Raw genomic sequence first — 18,348 nt, 5'->3', positions numbered from 1 at the left:
GCAATCTCCACAGCTAGCCCCTCCTAAAGGCCTGATGCGGGGGACCAGGGCCCTGCAGAGAAAGGGTACCTGTAGAGCCATGGGGGATGAAGCCCGGGGGCATTTTGCCCAGCACTCCACCAGCCGCTCCACACTTCCTGAGCACACGTAACAGAGTCTGGCTTCAGAAGTTAGTGCCCTGCCACCCTCCTGCTCCATGTGAGTTCCCAGCATGTCTGTAGAGAGACAGAAACTTCTTAAATGGCACAGATTCCCTGTGCTCCTCCTCCTCCTGTTTGAAAACAGGTGGGGGACCATGAGCTATGGAACAAGTAGCCTCAGTGGCTTTAAGACAACAGTGAGGTTAATCCTGCTCTGCAGTGAAGGGCAAAGCTCTTGCACTGAGATGTGACAAGAAAAAGTAAAAGAGGACCATAAATGCCCTCTACTAAACATAGAGGGATGCACTCTAGTCCCTGACAACATGGCTTGACCTCCCAGAGTTCAGGCCGCTCCTCTGTCTCCTCCCTCAGTGTGGGAGTAGTCCCCGCTCGCTGCAACTAGAGAAAGCCCGTGCGCCGCAACAAAGACCCAACACAGCCACAAATAAATAAATAAAATAAATAAATTTATTTTAAGAAAAAGTCTACAAATAACAAATGCTGGAGAGGGTGTGGAGAAAAGGGAACCCTCCTACACTGTTGGTGGGAATGTAAGCTGGTGCAGCCACTGTGGAAAACAGTATGGAGGTTCCTCAAAAAACTAAAAATAGAGTTGCCATATGATCCAGCAATTCCACTCCTGGGCATATATCCAGACAAAACTATAATTCAAAAAGATGCATGCACCCCTATGTTCCCAGCAGCACTACTCACAATAGCCAAGACGTGGAAACAACCTAAATGTCCACCCACAGATGAATGGATAAAGAAGATGTGGTACAGATATACAGTGGAATACTACTCAGCCATAAAAAATGAAATAATGCCATTTGCAGTAACATGGATGGACCTAGAAATGATCATACTAAGTGAAGTCAGAAGGAGAAAGACAAATACCATATGATATCACTTATATGTGGAATCTAAAATATGACACAAATGAACTTATCAATACAAAACAGAAACAGACTCACAGACATAGAGAACAGACTTGTGGTTGCCAAGGAGGAGGGGGTGGGGGAGGGATGGAGTGGGAGTTTGGGATTAGCTGATGCAAACTAGTACACATAGAATGGATAAACAACAAGGTCCTACTGTATAGCATGGGGAACTATATTCAGTATCCTGTAATAAACCATACTGGGGAAGAATATAAAGAAATGTATGTATATATGAATCACTTTGCTATACAGCAGAAATTAACACAACATTGTAAATCAACTATATTTCAATTAAAAAAAAAAAGAGTTGGCCCTCAATGGGTAAAGCTAAAAGAATAACCAGGTATGGTTTGGGAAGTGCTCTACTTCATGGTTAAAACACAACTCTACCCCTAGCCTAAAAGCTTAGGTCTCTGTGTCTCACTCTGGTTTTAAATGAATGAGGAGTTTGAAGACTTCCACAGAAGCTGAGCACTTACTGAGAGCAAAGCTTAGGGCTAGGAAGGGGAAGATACCCTAAAGGCAGATCTTCTGTGCTACCCTAGGTTAGGCTGGCTGTGCTCCTACCGCACCTGGATGCAAAAGGCCTGTTGTCTGTTACTGTTGAGGTCAACTTCCATTGGGCTGAGGGCTCTCACCCAGCCCCAAATCACTCTTCAACCATGTGGCCTGGAGGGAGAGACTTATGAGTACCACTCTTCCCAGCATGAGGTCAAATAAGCATTATGCTTTCTTCCCACCTCCCTACCCCACCAACTGGACTCGCTAAGATCCTTGAGGTATTTTCCTGGGAAAGAAACTACCTTCAGGAGGTAAAATGCTCGTATATGTATTAATGGAAGAGGTATTCTGAGACGGTTTCCACTGGCAGGATTCTCTTTTCTGCATCAAGCACGTTTCTGATGTGAAAGCAGCTTACCTTCTTCTGAAGTTCATCTTTATTGTATCCTAATAGTTTTAGGAATTTCATTCTGGAGTCCTTCTCTAAGGTCACCTAAGGAGCCACAGAACACAGAAGTCTCCATTAAATGAATGTGAAAGACGCTCTCCTGCACCAGCTGGACATCTGTGCCAGTGTACCCTCAAATGTAGTTCTTTGTACTACCAGAAGTGCTCACTGAGGCCAACACCATCTCTCCCTATTTCTCCCCAGACTTGATTCCTGTTGGGGTGTGGGCAGATGTGTTAACAAACCCTTTCCCCCTTCTGCAATGAGAACTGGACCTTCAGTTGACTTCCTAGATCTATTGCCCTGGTAACCTGATAAGAGTAAAATGTCAGCTATGTTTCTAGGCAACACAGCTTGTGACTGGTAAATTGCATCTGGACCAGAACTATGTAAACTATAAATAATTGATGTGGACACCATGCTATGGGCTTCCCTGATAGCAAGGACTCCTGTACTAAACAGATCCCTTGCAGGGACCCTTTTGGAGTTTGTACAAGAGATATTAGCTCTTGTGGGCCTGGAGCTTCCAAGCCAGGGCAGCTAGCACACCAGCCTGATGTATATCTCATCTTCTTGCACCTGGGGAGCTGAAGGAGCGAACTCTAAGCTGCCTCATGGACTGTAACAAGGACTCCCACAGAAGAGAACCACCTGATGCTCCCTGATGCTGCCCTGCTGACAAGCTGTGGTTCCTGTCCCCTATCCTTCTGAGGAGACTGATGCCAAGTGAGCCTTCAGTAGTCTTATGAGTCTAAACGGCTAGGTGAGAAGACTCCTAAGTGGAAGTTGCATGGATATAGTAAACGAAGTCAGCTTATTCAGTGTTCCAGATACTAAGGGCCAAGGCTTCCTGAAGCCCTACCCTAATGGGTTAGCTGGCCTGGGCCCTTCATTTATCCCACACTGAACCATGAATTCTTACTATGATCTTTCTCATAGTCTCTCAGGGCCCCCTTCTTCTTCTATCTTCTTCTCCTGGAAATGTTCATCCATACCCAGCTTCAGGACCATCATCATGAACAGCTCTTGCGTAGCTTTTAAATCAGACTCCCCTCTGTCCTATGGGCACCAATGCCTCCTTTGTTCAGCAGAGTAAAGGCTGAACTCCCAATTATTCCCTCTACTCTTTCCCACCCCACCATTCCTGGAGCTACTACCTGTATCCTGCTTATAACAATAGCATTATTTCTTACTATTTTCTTCCCACATCTCTTTCTAGCTTCATTCTACGGTTGATGATCTTCCTCAGATCCTTTTCTCCTAAGATTCCTGGTATCGACCTTCATAAAGTTCTAGTATAGGGCTTCCCTGGTGGCGCAGTGGTTGAGAGTCCGCCTGCCGATGCAGGGGACGCGGGTTCGTGCCCCGGTCTGGGAAGATCCCACATGCCGCGGAGTGGCTGGGCCCGTGAGCCATGGCCGCTGAGCCTGTGCATCCGGAACCTGTGCTCCGCAACGGGAGAGGCCACAACAGTGAGAGGCCCGCATACCGCAAAAACAAAACAAAGCAAAAAGTTCTAGTATATCTGAAGCACAGACTCCAAGTTCTTCTCAGACCCCCCAGGACAGTCCCTGTCCTTCTTTTTGCATTCTACTCTATAATCCCAAAGATATGACTAATCCTCTCACTGCCTGTCCAGTGATTTCTTTCTTTCTTCAGCTCTCTCCTCTCACATGCTCACTTCCTTTGACACATAAATCACTCATCATGGTGTCATAAGCAACCTGAAATTAAACTGACGCTGCAACTGAAACCATGCCTCCAGAGCAGAGTGGGACTTGAGCCCTGAGTCCCACCACAATGACTTGCCTTGGGTTACCTGAAACAACTCAAAGCCTTCCAACTGATCCTCTTCCCTTCCTTTCCCTTTCTTTCTTCTCCATTCCCATCACCTTAACTGCCCTGTGGCATGGCACTGTGAAAGCCTTCATCCTGGCTCTGGTAAAGTAGCCAGGACATCAGCAACAGTAGGAAAAAGGCAAATGCTGCTTGTACTCCTCAGTTTCCCTATAGCCATGAATGGTTTCTGAGCCTCGGGTAAAGGGTGAAGACTTTGTGCCCGGGGTGGGTGCCATGTAGGAAAAATCCCAGCGAGGTTAGGGCCTCTGTAATCTGGGCCACGTGGTGGTTGTTGACAGAGGCTGGGGTGCCCGGCTTTGGAGAAACACTTCTGAGCAGCCAGCCTTCAGGCTTCCTACTTTCAGGAACTGCCAGAGCATCTTTTCGCTTTGCAGTGATGCTTGCTGGATCTTGTTCTGACAGTAATTCAGGAGATCTCCTGATCCCAGGCCCTTCTGCAGCTCAGCTGACCGCATGAGGAATTCAGGTTCTGTGGTGACCTGACTGATGAAGACTAGGCGGAGGCAAGGCTGTGGCACCTGATGGGCAGGGGTGCTGGGGAGGCCAAAGGTAACCAGCTTCCCCCCAAACTGTTGAGGAAAAACAAGAAGGGTGAAGGCAAAAATTAACACCAAGTCAGGATCATAGGGAAGGCTATCTATTGGTCGACCCTAGGATAGGAAAGCAATAATAAGAGAACTCCTGGGGGTAGAATAGGATCAGGAATTCAGTAGTGAATGTACCCCCACCCCAAAACCACTCCTGCACTTTCAGCGCCATCAGCTTAAAACTTCAGTACATGGTACTCATCTTTTCCTCACCTGTCCTGGTACCACCTTTCTCCCAGTCACCTGGACTAAACTCCTTGGAATTATCACAGTCTTTTTACCCACAATAGCTGAGCAACAACAAAGTCTTCCTTCCCTCTTCTTGTTCAATGTCTCCCACGCCCAGTGCTAGCACTGGTCTTTTCCTCCTCCATTCCAAGCCTTAGACTACAACCCTATCCCTGCTGCCATTCAGGAGCCTGTACTGGTTTCACAAGGCCCCAGAGAGAGCTTAAGCTCCTCTGCCTAGAGTGCACAAAATCTTTCAAAATCAGGGCCAGACCTGCGTCTCCGGCACCTCTCTCTCTGTTCATTCATGTGATCACTCCGCATCTCCAAAGTGCCCAGTTCATTCCTGCTTCTGTGCCTTCAACCACCACAACAACCCCACCTGAGAATCCTTCTCACCAAATGAGGTACTTTATATAAAGCACCTGGAACAAAAGCAGAGCCCAGGAAAGTTCCTTTACTCCAGCAGTTCTTCACCTTGGCTGCACATTAAAACCACCTGGGGAGCTATCCAAAGTCACCAGGCTGTACCCCAGACAAAAAAATCAGAAGTTCTGGGGGTGGTACCGGGCATCAGTATTTTTTTTAAGTTCTTCAGGTTATTCCAACTGCAGCCATGCTTGACAACTACTGCTCTAGTCCCCAACCATTCACTACTACCCCCTCCTTAATGAATGTTCCCAGCCAGAATTCTTCACCACTCCTACAGCACAAAATCTACATTACAGATTGTGCTAAACAGAACCATCTTAACTTTTGATTTGTATAATACTCGACAGTTTTACGAAGTGCTTACATATATTCTTACTTGAGTTTCATGTCAATTCACAAATAGAAGCTCAGCAGGTCCTACTATCCCTGTTTTACAGATAAGAACACTAAAGTCCTGAGTTAAGTGACTTGCCCAAGGTTACCCAGCTGGTAAGAGACAGAGCTATGATAAGAATTCAGGCCCCTTGACCTCAGAGTTCTTCACCTCTGATGGGGCTAAAGACGGGCACCATGGAGGAGGGTGGTATTTAAGCAAGCGACCTTGAAAGGCTGCAGTAGGATTCAATGTTCAGGAGAGAAGCTGAAGGGTAAGGTACAGGTGGAGGCAGCAGAGTTGAGTTATTCATAGAACAGAAAGTAGACATATATAACTGGAGTAGAGCGAACACATGAGAATAAGGTGGGAATAAAAACTGGAGCAGGACTTGGCCATTTTGGGGGAAGTGGAAGTTGGACAACATCGCCTGTTTTAGTGCCTTTTTTTTTTTTTTTTTTTTTAGTTCAGCAGAGAATTCTCCAGGGCAGGTAACTTTGCGCTGGATCGAGATGAGCTGGTGCAGGCCCAAACGCTCACATAAGACGTGGTGCTCTGCCTCGGCCTCAACAGGTGGGTGCGTTTCAACTGGACAGACGACGGGCTGAAGTGCGTGTTTTGCCAGATCTACTGGCACCTACATCCTAGGGGCATCCTGGTCCTGGAGCCCCAGCCTTGGTCATCCTACAGCAAGAGAAAGACTCTCATGGAAACAATCTACAAGAACTATCATCAAATTCAGCTGAAGCCAGAGCAGTTCACTTCCTACCTGACATCCCCAGAGGTGGGGTCCTCCAGCTAGGAGCTTGTGGCCACACCCCACAACACCTTCAAAGACTTCCAGTGTCCTGTCCTGTAACTGTTCCACAAGGCCCATCCCCCCAGCCACTAAGTGGCCTCCTGAACAGACAGTGTGAAGAAGCTGCCCGCTGCTACAAAGGACCTGGGGGAAGAGGAAAGTATCCCAAGGTCTTTTCTTTCTGGCTCCAAAGATAGTTTCCTCTCTTGGATCTGCAGAGAAAGCCTTTCCTGTGTTGCTGCCCCAGCCTCTTCCCTACACCTCTGGCGCCTAAGCAGCAAGCCCGGCTGTGCTGGAGTCACCATCATCTTCCTCTCCCCCACTCCACTGGGCTGGATGGCATGGACGGTTTGCTGACCTCTGTTCTCCTGGGGCATGGGAGGTGGTGGGTATCAAGTTCTCTAGCCTCTTGCTCCTGTTGTCCCAAGGAGAGATTCCCATTTCTCCTCGGCCCTTGTCCTAGCTGTGTCTCAGTGGACCACAGATAGACGGACTGAGGGTTAAGAGGGGAATGTTGATGGGGAGGTCTGCAGGTACTGTGAAAATCCTTCCCTCTGCTGTTCCCCTCTGGGAGAGGTGGGGTTTGGGTTTGGAATGTGAGAACGGCACAATAAACTTGATGTTTAGGGCAGTGCTCCCACCCCCCCCAAAAAAACTGGAGGTAAATGGGGCTGTGTACATTTGGCCTTGAGTCTATAAGGCAATGGCGGGGGGGGGGGTCAAAGGTTTTGAGCAGAGGAGGGAAAGGATGAAATCTACATTTTTTTTTTCTTTCCTGCTTTGTATTCATCCTGTTCTTTTTGTATTCTAACTATGCCTGGACTCACTACCAGTCCAGGTATGTAGATGTGGAGAAAAATCAGATGGAATCTCAGGCAGTTCTCCATAAATGAGAGTTCTAAAGCAATCAATTCCTTTTAGACAGGACTGGCACAGCAAGCAGGGTGAAGGGGTAGAGAGGGAAGCTACAGCAACTCTCTGCTTGAGCAGTAAAGTGGGACCTGATCTCAGACACAGGCAGTGAGAATAAACCTCTTACAGAACACAGCTCCATGCTGGGCACACAGTAGGCTTCACACACACACACTACACTTACAGCAAATGAGACACCTGCTGGCCTTCTCATCCATTTGGGGTTTTTTTTTTCAGGGGAGATATCAATGATGCTTGGGCCACTTGCTCTGGCACCTGCAATGGTGGGAGATGCTGGACTTTGCTAAAGGAAGAAGAGATCTGAGGGCAAAAGGACACCTGCATCACCAGTGTGGAGTGGTGGCTTAGCCAGGAACTCTACCTACAAACTCCATTTTGGGAGGGATCCTTGAGACACTCAATTTGGCCCACAAAGGCAGGACTCTCATATTCCAGGGGACTGGTAGTGAGGATGGGACTCCCATGCAATAAGGCTCTTGGAAAGCCTACTGCATCCAATGTCTACAGTGGAGTGTGGCACAAAACGGATCTATAGGAGGCAGGGAGGAAAGACAGTTCATACTTCCAAAACAGTGAAGGGTCCTAGCATGGAGGTCCAATTTCCCCGAAATACCGCTGGGAACATCCAAGAGCAAGAGTCAAGGTAAAGGCCTCCTTTATATTGGGCAGGAACTGACGTCCTTCCGGGAAGATGGGCACTGGAGCAAAGGTTCAGCCTTCCCAAACCCAGGGCTCTGGTCTCCCAAGTCTCCAATAGTCCCCACTTCTTCCCAGGCTTATGTCCTTCCCTCTCCCGCCAAACAGAGACAGTCCCTTCCCTCCAGCATTCTCCACCAAGCCCTTCAAACCTTGTCAGCCTGTCTCATCTGCTGGACTTCCCAGCTCCTACCCATCACAGAGTATAAACTGATCCAGCCGTCGAAGGAGGCAGCAGAGAACACTGGAGGGTCCCAAGGGCACCACTGCGCATCAAAGCACCAGCTGCTCAGTGTGGGTAGCTTATACACCACCTAATATGAGGGAACACAACCATTAAGGAAACCTTGACTTAGGTAAGGAAACCCAGAACACACAGGTGCAGCCGGGACTCCCCTACCATCCCAGCATGCCCACAGAAGGGCCAGCCTACCTCGCTGCTCTCCAGGTTCCAGCACAAGACCTGGTTGTCCTTGGCACTACTGAGCAGTAGCTCAGCGTCAGCCTGACTCCATGACACTGACAGGATCCCCCTAAAAAGGAAAGGAAAGAGGAACTAACGTTTGCTGAATGCCTACTGTGAGCAGGGTGCCTTATGTATCTTGGATAAATCTCATCCCCCCAAAATGAGCAGTCTGACTTCATTTTACAAATGAGGAAAATGAGGCTTTGGAGGAAATTAAGGAACTTTCAGCAGTCAAGCAGCCAGAACCCAAGTCAAATCCCAGAGCCTGTGCACTATGCACTATACCACTCTGCCTCCTGCAGGTCACTGAAGGATGGCCTGCTTCTCTTCCCTGATTGTAGGGTAGGAATTATGAATCAACATGAATCAGGCAAGCACCCATCCCTATGGGTGCTTTTAGCCCAGGAGGGTAGTGAGGACCTAATGCTCAAAAGTCCCCAAGGGGCATGGCCCTTGAGTTAGAAAGAACAGACTATGGGGCTGTTTTCTCTGCTGTAGGCCCAAGAGCTACAGCTTCAGAGGCAGGCCTGTTCACAGAAAAGACAGGAGCCAAGGTTCCCTTATTAAGAACTCTTGAAGGAGGCAACCTAATTACCTAAAGAAATGAGTACTGTCCTCAGATCAGAGCTTGGGGACTCTCCCAGGGGGACTAAACATTGGCTCCAGTATTTCTCATGACCCTATCCCCACTCCCATCTCTGGAAGTTAGATGGAAACTCAGGCTCTTTTCCATAACCTCTGGGTCTAAAGGAACTCCTCTTGATTGGACCTGGAACTAGAACTGGGTAACTATGTGTTCACTGGGATAGCTTTGAAGCCAGGGAGAATGTCTGGTAGCCAAAGTGAGGCATGCATTGCCTTCTACCCAGGTCATTTATGCCCCCGCCCTCCAACAAGGATGTGGATGGGGTTTGAGATGCTGCCTGCTGTGACTCTCCAGCACCTTCAGGGGTGAGGAGGCAAAGCACAAGTCCCACAGATGAATTACTGGAAGACGATCATCTTCTGAACATAGCACCAACTGGGTGGCCATGTCTGGGTGCCAGGCCAGGCCTGAGCAGTGCATCTGTGAACAAAGCAGACCCCAATGGGCCATGTAATCTGACTCTTCTGGTTATGAATCTTTTTTGTCCAGCTGAAATGGGACCTCTCTGAGGGTAGGCTTTGTGTCTCTCCTATGTGACTGGGAACACCACAGCCATCGGGGAATGAGTGATGACCATAGCAAGGAGCACCAGAAGCCTCCAGATCAGCTCAGTTCAGCTTCCCTAAGCTTTCACTCTCAAATGGAAATCTGCTGAGGCTGAATTCACAGGTGTAACAGCCGAAAGCAGAACCCTCGCCTGGGGGAGAGCAGCTCCAACACTAGGCCTGAGAGAGACAGCAGAGCCCGAGCCTATATTCTGCCTGTATTCAACTCACCCTATTGCTGTGATCACTGACTTTGATGATAGGTTCATTCTTCCTGAGATCCCACACGACTGCCTTGCCGCTGGGGTGAGCAGAAGGCAGAATGTGTTGAACCTGACGGTTCCAAGAGAGTGCCTTGATGTCTTCTGGGGGCTGCTGAGGCAGGATGTGTGGGGGGCAGGTTGAGGACAACCTGTCACCCCTGGACCAAGAGACAGCTGCTCTTCCACTGCTCCCAACCACCCAGAGAAAGGCCAAGAGTAGACATGGGGCTATCCAAACCAAGCCAGTCTCGGGAAGCTGGGAGGGGAGTTTTCCAGAGAGGATGCTTTAGGAAACTGGTGTAGAAGCTGAGAGGACAGATGCACTTGGGTTTTACTCCTATCCCAAAGTGCTCCTGAGAGGATAGAGTCAAGATTTTAAAACAGCCCTCTCGTCTCTGACAAGAGAGAGCGGGAGAGGAAAAAGGTGAGGGAGGGAGGGAGGGAAATATAGACCCCCAAGACCCCCAGAGAGAATGAGGCAGAGAGAAAAGCCATTGATACTTTTAGGACACAAGGTGCTATCAAATTCATACTGAACTTACCTCACGATACTGTAAGCATAAGAAACAAAAGCGAGGAAGAAAAAGATGGGCCCAGTTACAGACTGACAAGATAGGTACGCTCAGAGACAGAGACACACAAGTCCCCCAACCACATGGGGGAACCAGATACAAAGACAACGCTGATCCTCCCCCAAAAAGGACAAGGGTGTATCTGGGCGTCCTACTCTTGCCCCTGGTCAGCTAAGCTCAGGGCCCAAGCTTGCCTAAGCTATACTATGATAAACAGTACGTTCACGCCTTCTCTCAATGTCTTTTACTCCCCTCACCCTTCTTCATTTGCCTTCCAGAAACCCCTGGGTCAGTTAATGACCACAAGCCACCCCCAACGCGTCCCCACCCAACTCCAACTCTCTATTATCTGGCTGGTAGGCAGCACGTTAGTCTGTGGAGCTTTAGTGCCCTCCAGTGGTGAAGATGGAAATCTCCTGTGGGCTGGCTGCCTCCATAATTCAACGCTCCCTGGGAAAATCAGGTGCACACTCTTAAGCAGCAGCACCAGAAGGCTCCTCACCTGTGACTTGGATCCTGGGGTCATTGGCACACTCAGGTTATTCAAATCCCAAATGAAGATTTCTGAATCATTGGCCCCTGAGGCCAGGAGGTTGCCCTGTATGCAGGAACAGGCCTTTGGAGACACGCCTTCCCAGGAAGAGATGAGAGCAGAAAAGGGGGAAGGAGACCCACATGCGGGGCTTCCAAAGCCACCCCCACAACAACCTGGGAAGGGCTCAGAGTTAGAGACCACAGGTCACAAGCAAACACTTCCCTTCAGATCTGTCAGCCGTGTCTGATTAACTGAAATGTAGTACCTGGAACGGATTAAAGTCAAGGGCTCTGACAGCCCCCGTGTGCTTCTGTATCTGGGTAATCACAGGCTCCTTTCCCGAAGACAGGATGTGGGTCACATTGTATAGAGTAAGCATGCCATCATCCCTGCCGCCTGCAATAACCCCGGAGCCTTCCAGAAGCCCGTTGCCAAAGCTCCCCCAGATCAGCTTGTGCAACCTACAAAGAGGAGGAACTGGCATCAGCACCAACTCAGGTCCACGTCAGTAAGTAGAGAATGGGCATCTTTGCCAGCCTCTGACATTACGCAGGCATCCCCACCCTTGGTCAGGGCCTGCCTGTCTCCCTCATTTCCCAGACACAGAACAGAGGTCTCCTCTGCCTGGTCCTCCTGCCGTTTGGCTGAAAAAATGTTCCATCTATGTTACACTAGAAGCCAGGAGGCCACTGCCACGGAGCTGGGGGAGGGGTGCTTTTTATGTTTTTGTTAACATTATTGGGTTTAATATAAACCCAGTGATAAACACTTCAAATAAATTACTTCTTAATCCTCCCAACTCAAATAACAACTAACACTTATTTTGATAACTTCCTACGTACTAGTCACTAGTACGTGTTAAGTGCTTTACATGTTTTAGCTGATCAACAACCCCATGAGGTATTAACTCCATTTTCAATTGAGGAAACAAGGCACAGAGAAGTTGTGAAACTTCTGTATATACAGTTAGTAATTTTACTCCCATTTGACATCTAGGAAGTGACAGAGTCAAGGTTCAAAGTTAGGCCCATCTTATGCCAAAGCCTGAGCTCTGAACCATCATAAAATATTGTCTTCTATTTAGAGCAAGATCCAAACTCTTCTATACCTGAATAGAAGCAGGTTCCTTAGGCCAACAGTTGCTGTCCCCTCTTCCCTCTTAAACTGGAAGTGAGAAAAGATCTAAGGACTTTCCCATCCCATGCCTCTCCCATGTGTCTAGTCCACTGGAACTACCATGTGGATTCAGTGGGCCAGCCCTAGAGACACAGAGGCACAAAGAATAAATGCACCGTTTGGGGGACACTTTTCTGGCTTTCTGAGCATCTTTCACACAAGAAAGAGATGGACCCTGGGCTCCCTGCACACAAGTATGGGTCCCCTGCAAAGCCCCTAGGGAAGGCATGTGAAATCCCCAAAGGCTCACAGGTGGTCTGTCCTCCATTTCACTTGGCTATCCTACTAGACAAGGATATTTCTGCAGCCTTCCGAGAAGCCAGATTTCACATTGAATGATGTCGTAAGATCTCTAACTGAAATTAAATGTTCCCACACCCTGGAAACAATCAGCAAAGAAATTGAATGGGGTGACCAGGCAGGAACCTGTTTGGCCAGTCATTAGAGCAGAGCCAACCGGTCAAAAGTGAAGAGCTGAGCACTAGTTCAGACCAGGTCAGCATCTGAACAAAAACAGCAGAGCTGAACAAACGGTGGGTCTAAAGCTACTGTCAGAAAGGCTATATTTTCTAAGGTTGCGCTGACCTTAAAAGGACAGAAGAATGTGTTCCATGCTGGCTCCAGAGGCTGCCATGTCATCCAGGGGCTAGAGCTCAGCATGGGCAGAGGGCAAGTCAATAGGTTAGCCAGAGAAGCCTCTAATAGGTCACACAGGAAGCAGAGGTAGGTAGGGCCATGGAAACTCACATGGGAATGCAGTGACCGTGGTATGGTCAGAGCACATGATATATAAAATCAGAGTAAAAGGTACCTGAGACCACATGGGAGTCACCAAAGGGTCGGAGAAGAGGGCCCAGTTACTTTAGAGTGGCTGAAATGCAGAATACGGGGTGTGACAAAATGATTTTTCTTTGTGTAAGCATGCAGAAAGTACATTCCTATTGTTAACACTTCACTAGTAAGGGTGAAACTGGAGCCCGAATAGCTGTGATAGACAACACCTGGGAGAGGGGGAACACCTGGGACGAGTCAAGCAAGGAAGGAGACTTGATCAATCATCTCTGCCCTGCAAATGGACAGTCATATGTGTGTGTGTGCGCGCGTGTGTGTAAACAAAGAGAGAGCACACAAGCATGTGAGCAAATGTGACAAAACATTAACAACTGATGAGTCTAAATGAAGGTATATGATTGTTCATTGTACTATATTGTGCAACTTTTCTGTGTTTGAATATTTTAAAAATAAAAAGTTATAAAACAAAAAAGATGGCCTTTGGCCTGCAAATAGGAACTAAGAGATTTAAGTAAAAGGTATAGGGAGACGAGTTTGTATAGGAAGGTGGGAACTTTGAAAACATGAGAATACACGTGGAATTCTCTGCTAAAGAGCTTCTCAGGATAATGATGGCAATGATGGAGACCATATGGCATCACAGAATGAGGGGTGGCACCTAAAGAAAATACAGGTTCCTGATTCCCACCCAGACCTTGTGAAGCAGAATTTCCAGAGACAGGCCCTCAGAATCTACATTTCTAATAAGAGCCCCCCAAGTGATTCTAACAAGCTGCCAGGGTTAGGAACCTCTGTACTAGATACATCAGACTGCACACCAGCATAGAACAATGGGAAGAAGTTGAATGCATAAAGATAGAACCAGCCCCAACAATCAACTCATGGCTATGCTCCTGGCAAAAAGAGAAAAACAAGGCTGGAGAGAATAAACTGAGACCTGTGAGATCAGAACGTCGCACCAGCTAAGCTCATCTGAGGCCAAGCTTCAGCTACCTTATGATTAGGAATATGTGCTGTATAAATTCTTGCTCCCATGATTTCTGTACTTCTTTGTTTGGGATTTTGATTTTATTTGCTTAGTGAAGTTCCTTATGAAAAATCCCAACCTCATGTTAGTGGATTAAAGTGAAAATGAGTTTGTCCACATCCTGGCCAAAATAACTGAGGAAATCCAAGTTTCCTTAAAAGTCAGAGAGATGAGGGCAGTGCTCCAAGCTGGGGAATAAAGACACTGGGGTGGAGCGATGGCTGTCTGAGAGGAGAACTACTTTTCTGAATGCCTAGTATGCACCAGGCTACTATATGCCAACTATGTTACTCAAATTTACAGTAGAGAAAACAGAGTCAGAGAAGTTAAATAATGTGTCTGATAGGACAGTAGATGGCAAAGCTGGGATTTGAACCAAAGTTTGTCCAACAACAAAGCCCATGCTCTCTCCTCTGTGATCTTAATGTCTCTAGAGAGAAGGCAAGTCTTAGAAACAAGAAAATTAGGAGTAGTACCAAAACGATCTTTTACTGCTTAGTGTTGTCCCTTACAAAGGCACCTAAAGAGGGGTCACAGTGCTCCCCAAATAGCTAGAACTGAGATAAAGGTATTGGAAGATAGATCACCTACTTTCTCCATGTTCCTAGAGGATGGGTCAGACATAGGTTACAGTGGCCACTCAGAGATCTAGAACCTCAGTGTAGACAGAGGTAGAGTGCAGCAAATCACCCACTGGCCCCTGAACTCACTCAGCCACAGCAGCTACGTCCTCAACTCAAAAGTCAATACATAAACAATGTATTATTCTCCCAGATAGCTTTCTTCTTGAGTGAGATTCATCTAACAAACCAAACATCACTTGCTTCAGTGCACATGCTAATCCATATTGATTCTGATTGCATCCAGTGGCATTAATTCACACACCCTCTTCACTCTTTATAGCTTAAGGCTGTCCCTTATCTACACCCATACCAGTGTTTCAGAACATTTCTCTTTCAGTCAGGTATTTCTAAATAGATAATATTTCTCTGATACATCACGGGTTGAGGATAAGGGGATCTTCAGGATTCAAATGTGGTTGAGGCATGGGTCTGGTAAAAAGGGCAGGCAATGGAAGGGGGAAGACTTTGAAGAGTATGTTTAGTTAATAATAAAGAGATACAGAGAGGCATTTGTTTAAAAAAAAGGAAAAAAGGAAGGAGACTAAACTAGAAAAAGGGAAGGAGAGATTGAAGATAAGACTTAAATTTGGAGTTCAGTAGATTCTTAGAAGTCATCTTGTACAACTTCTTCTTTACATATAAGTGAGGAAACCTAAGATCACTGATGGAATTCAATTTGCCCAAAGTCACATAGTTTTAGCCAAGGTAGCAACCCAACACAACTGTGCTTTCCATTAAACCAAGCAGAAGATGATACAGAAAAGAGGAAAGCATAAAGCAAAGGATGGGCTGCCCTTCGTCTACCCTGATCATCTTGGTCAACTGTCTGTGATGCTGACTTTTGAGTAAGTGACCTAACCCAGGCTGGAACGGAAAGAAGTGGGTGTCTTAAACCCTGGAGGGTCTAAGATGATTTCTTCAGAAAGGCCCCAACCGAACGGTGTCAAAAGTAATCCCTTAGGTCTTTGAGAATAAGACCCAATCTTTAGACACAATTATAGAGGTGGAAAAAGGAAGCTAACTGTACTATTTGTTTTGGTTATAGTCCCCAAATTCCTGCAGGGTAGAGCAGGGTGTGAGGTGATGCTTCATGATTCCTGAATACAGTACCAACATTTCAAAAAGTGTCCCTTCAACCTAGTTGGCTGCCAAACAGATTGTTACCCTTGAAAAGCTCTTAAGGCACTAAGACTAACTGAAGACTAACTATAACTAACTGAACTGGTGGACATGAATGCTCCGTTTGGTAATCCAGAAGGTTCTAATATCACTCATTTATTCCACAGATATTTTTTAACCACCTAATGACAGGCACTGTTCTAGAAGCTAACGATACAGCAGTGAATAAAACAGACAAAAATCTCTGCCTACATGGATCTCAGGATTCAGTTTCAAGGTTTCTTAAGCAATTACATTGCCACTTTCTTAGGAACTCCTAGCCCTAAGGAGCCACTACTATGCTGAAGCTGCTGCTTGGCTGGTCAAAGAAAAGAGTCCTTGCGCTCACTGCCCCCTTTCTTATCTTCAGAAGTATAAACATTATTAAATTAGCTCACCCCTTTCAGCAGCCCTTTCTGAAATGCTTGCTTAGAGGCTAAGAATATCTCATCATTACTGGTAAACCCGCCAAGGCCTGCTCTTCAAAAGGTAAAGGTACTGGAAATACAAAGAAATGTTAAAAACTGCAAAATAAGGGATACTGTAACAAAGTGATATAGGAGCTCAAGAAAAGGAGAACAAAAACTAACTTTCATTATTAGGTTAAACCATGAAAAGAAAGAAGAGGGTACTTCTGTCTAAATATCTTAATCTAATCACTCAGATGGACCAAAAAATGCACAAGAAGATGGAGAGTTGCATTCTAGACCAGCAATCTCTAAAGTGGATGGGCAAGATAATCTTCTGGGCTGTAAGAAAAAGATTTATATTTTTAATATTAAAAAGTAGTACAGTAATACATGTATATTATTTATACTAAATATATACTTGAGTACAGTGAATATTCACATTTTTCCTGATTGTACAAAAATTTAGAGATCATTGATTCAGACTGTAAGCCTCATCTTTACACAACCTGTAAAAGAACAGCTGAATAATAGAAAGAAGGTAGGTTTTGGAGTAAGACAGGCCTAGACTTAAATCCTAGCTTCTCAGAGTTTTGGTTCTCTCCTATGTAAAATGGGAATAATGGTATTTTTTGGTTAGGCTCATTTTGAGGAATGAATAAGATATTATACAGAGCCCCTAGCATAGTGCCTGGAATGTATACATGTGCTTGGTGAATGCTAGTACCCAACCCTGTAAGCCTGCCAGAGCCATGAAATCCATGAGTGCCCAATCGGTGCCTGACAGCAATGAGGAGAGGATCATTCTTTCACCTCCCACTGGCAGACAAGGAAATACTGTGTAAGGCTGTTATGTTCACAAGAGCCAAGGGAGGAAGGAGCCAATTCCTCTGCGTTCAGAGACAGATCAGGTACTTGTGGGTCCAGGCTTCTGTGAGGCGTCTCTATCACATGATTCTGCATGACGCTGCTGCTGCTGACCACAAAGGTTGGAGTGGGTGTTTTCAAAATCCTCTTGCAAAATAAACCCAGATTAACTTCTCTCCTATTAAAAGACCATTCTCCCCTCACTTGTCTCGTCATGAGCCCTGAGAAGCACATACCACTCCCGGGATTCCCCATCAGGGTCTACATCAGGATCTGCCCTGCATACCCATCAAAAGTTCAGACATAGTACCTGCTGGAGGGAGAAAGGACTCCCTTGCATTTCAAGTCCAGAGAGGGGTCCCTGAAATCAACCTCAAAGATTTCCAATGTGCCATCTGTACTAAAGGAGGCATCTAGCTGCTGGGCAGATGTTCCTAGGCACAAGAAAAGTCAGGAAGAGGCAGCATATGAGCAACAATATATGCACGGATTTGGGGTATAAATGGTTAAGCAGTAGAGAAGAGGAGGAACAGGAGAGGACTGGATATACCCTTTTTCAAATGGTAGCTCCAAAGAAAACAAGAAAGCATGAGGTGCTTAGCCTTAAGCCAGAGTCCAAGGTTGCCCCCAGGTACCAGAAACTCCTAATATCCCTTTGCATATGCTGCTAGCCAACCCCAGATTTCCACGACTCTAAAGCTTTCTCTGAAGCACAATAAAGAGCCCTGGATACTATGTTTCCCTTCAACCTATGTACTCAGTGGATCCTTATCCACAGTAGTGGCTAGCTGGGCTCCACACTGGGACAGCTGGCCACTCAAGTTCCTTCAGCTTCATGGTCTGTCCTGTAGGTGGCAGAAAAGTGACCCTTTTCCTCAGCCTACTGAAAATAGAAACCAGCAAGCTTAAGGGCCAGATCAAGGGGACACCTGTGGACATGAGAACTTGTTTCTCTCTCACCACCAAAGAATGGGGCATTTTGGGGCAACACAGGGTAACAAATACATGACCGTCTGCAGATCTGTAATGACAGTTCAACACAGGGTAACAAATACATGACCGTCTGCAGATCTGTAATGACAGTTCATTTTCCCAGTTACTGAAATCTAATGCTTTAAACCCTAAAAGATATTCAAATACACTAGTTGCCACAGGCCCGAGGGTGATGATAACCATCAAACCAAATAATCTCTCAGTGACCCTATCCAATCCCTTGGTTTTAAACATCATCCATATGTCGATGACTCCCAAATTTATATGGGCAATACAAATCTCTCCTCTGAGCTACAAGTTCTTATATACAACTGCTAATCAAATATTTCTACTTGGATAT

The 18,348-nt window shown here is 46.5% G+C and overlaps 1 protein-coding gene across 1 annotated transcript in view; it reads right to left on the bottom strand.

Moving 5' to 3' along the window:
- SEC31B (SEC31 homolog B, COPII coat complex component) overlaps positions 1 to 18,046 on the bottom strand; it is a 34,651-nt gene extending 16,605 nt beyond the window's left edge. The window contains 16 exon segments of the mRNA XM_067711180.1: positions 70 to 271; positions 1,649 to 1,692; positions 1,694 to 1,750; positions 1,882 to 1,884; positions 2,001 to 2,075; positions 4,229 to 4,459; positions 7,406 to 7,444; positions 7,447 to 7,542; positions 8,091 to 8,252; positions 8,372 to 8,471; positions 9,328 to 9,470; positions 9,827 to 9,970; positions 10,933 to 11,028; positions 11,231 to 11,426; positions 17,326 to 17,465; positions 17,790 to 18,046. Coding sequence (XP_067567281.1) covers positions 70 to 271; positions 1,649 to 1,692; positions 1,694 to 1,750; positions 1,882 to 1,884; positions 2,001 to 2,075; positions 4,229 to 4,459; positions 7,406 to 7,444; positions 7,447 to 7,542; positions 8,091 to 8,252; positions 8,372 to 8,471; positions 9,328 to 9,470; positions 9,827 to 9,970; positions 10,933 to 11,028; positions 11,231 to 11,426; positions 17,326 to 17,465; positions 17,790 to 17,993 — 1,932 coding nt within the window. The 5' untranslated portion in view covers positions 17,994 to 18,046.
- Between the last annotated feature and the right edge of the window lie 302 nt (positions 18,047 to 18,348).

The sequence above is a fragment of the Pseudorca crassidens genome, chromosome 16, assembly GCF_039906515.1.
Source record: "Pseudorca crassidens isolate mPseCra1 chromosome 16, mPseCra1.hap1, whole genome shotgun sequence".
NCBI lineage: Eukaryota > Metazoa > Chordata > Mammalia > Artiodactyla > Delphinidae > Pseudorca > Pseudorca crassidens.
This window is presented reverse-complemented; position numbering and strand designations above follow the sequence as displayed.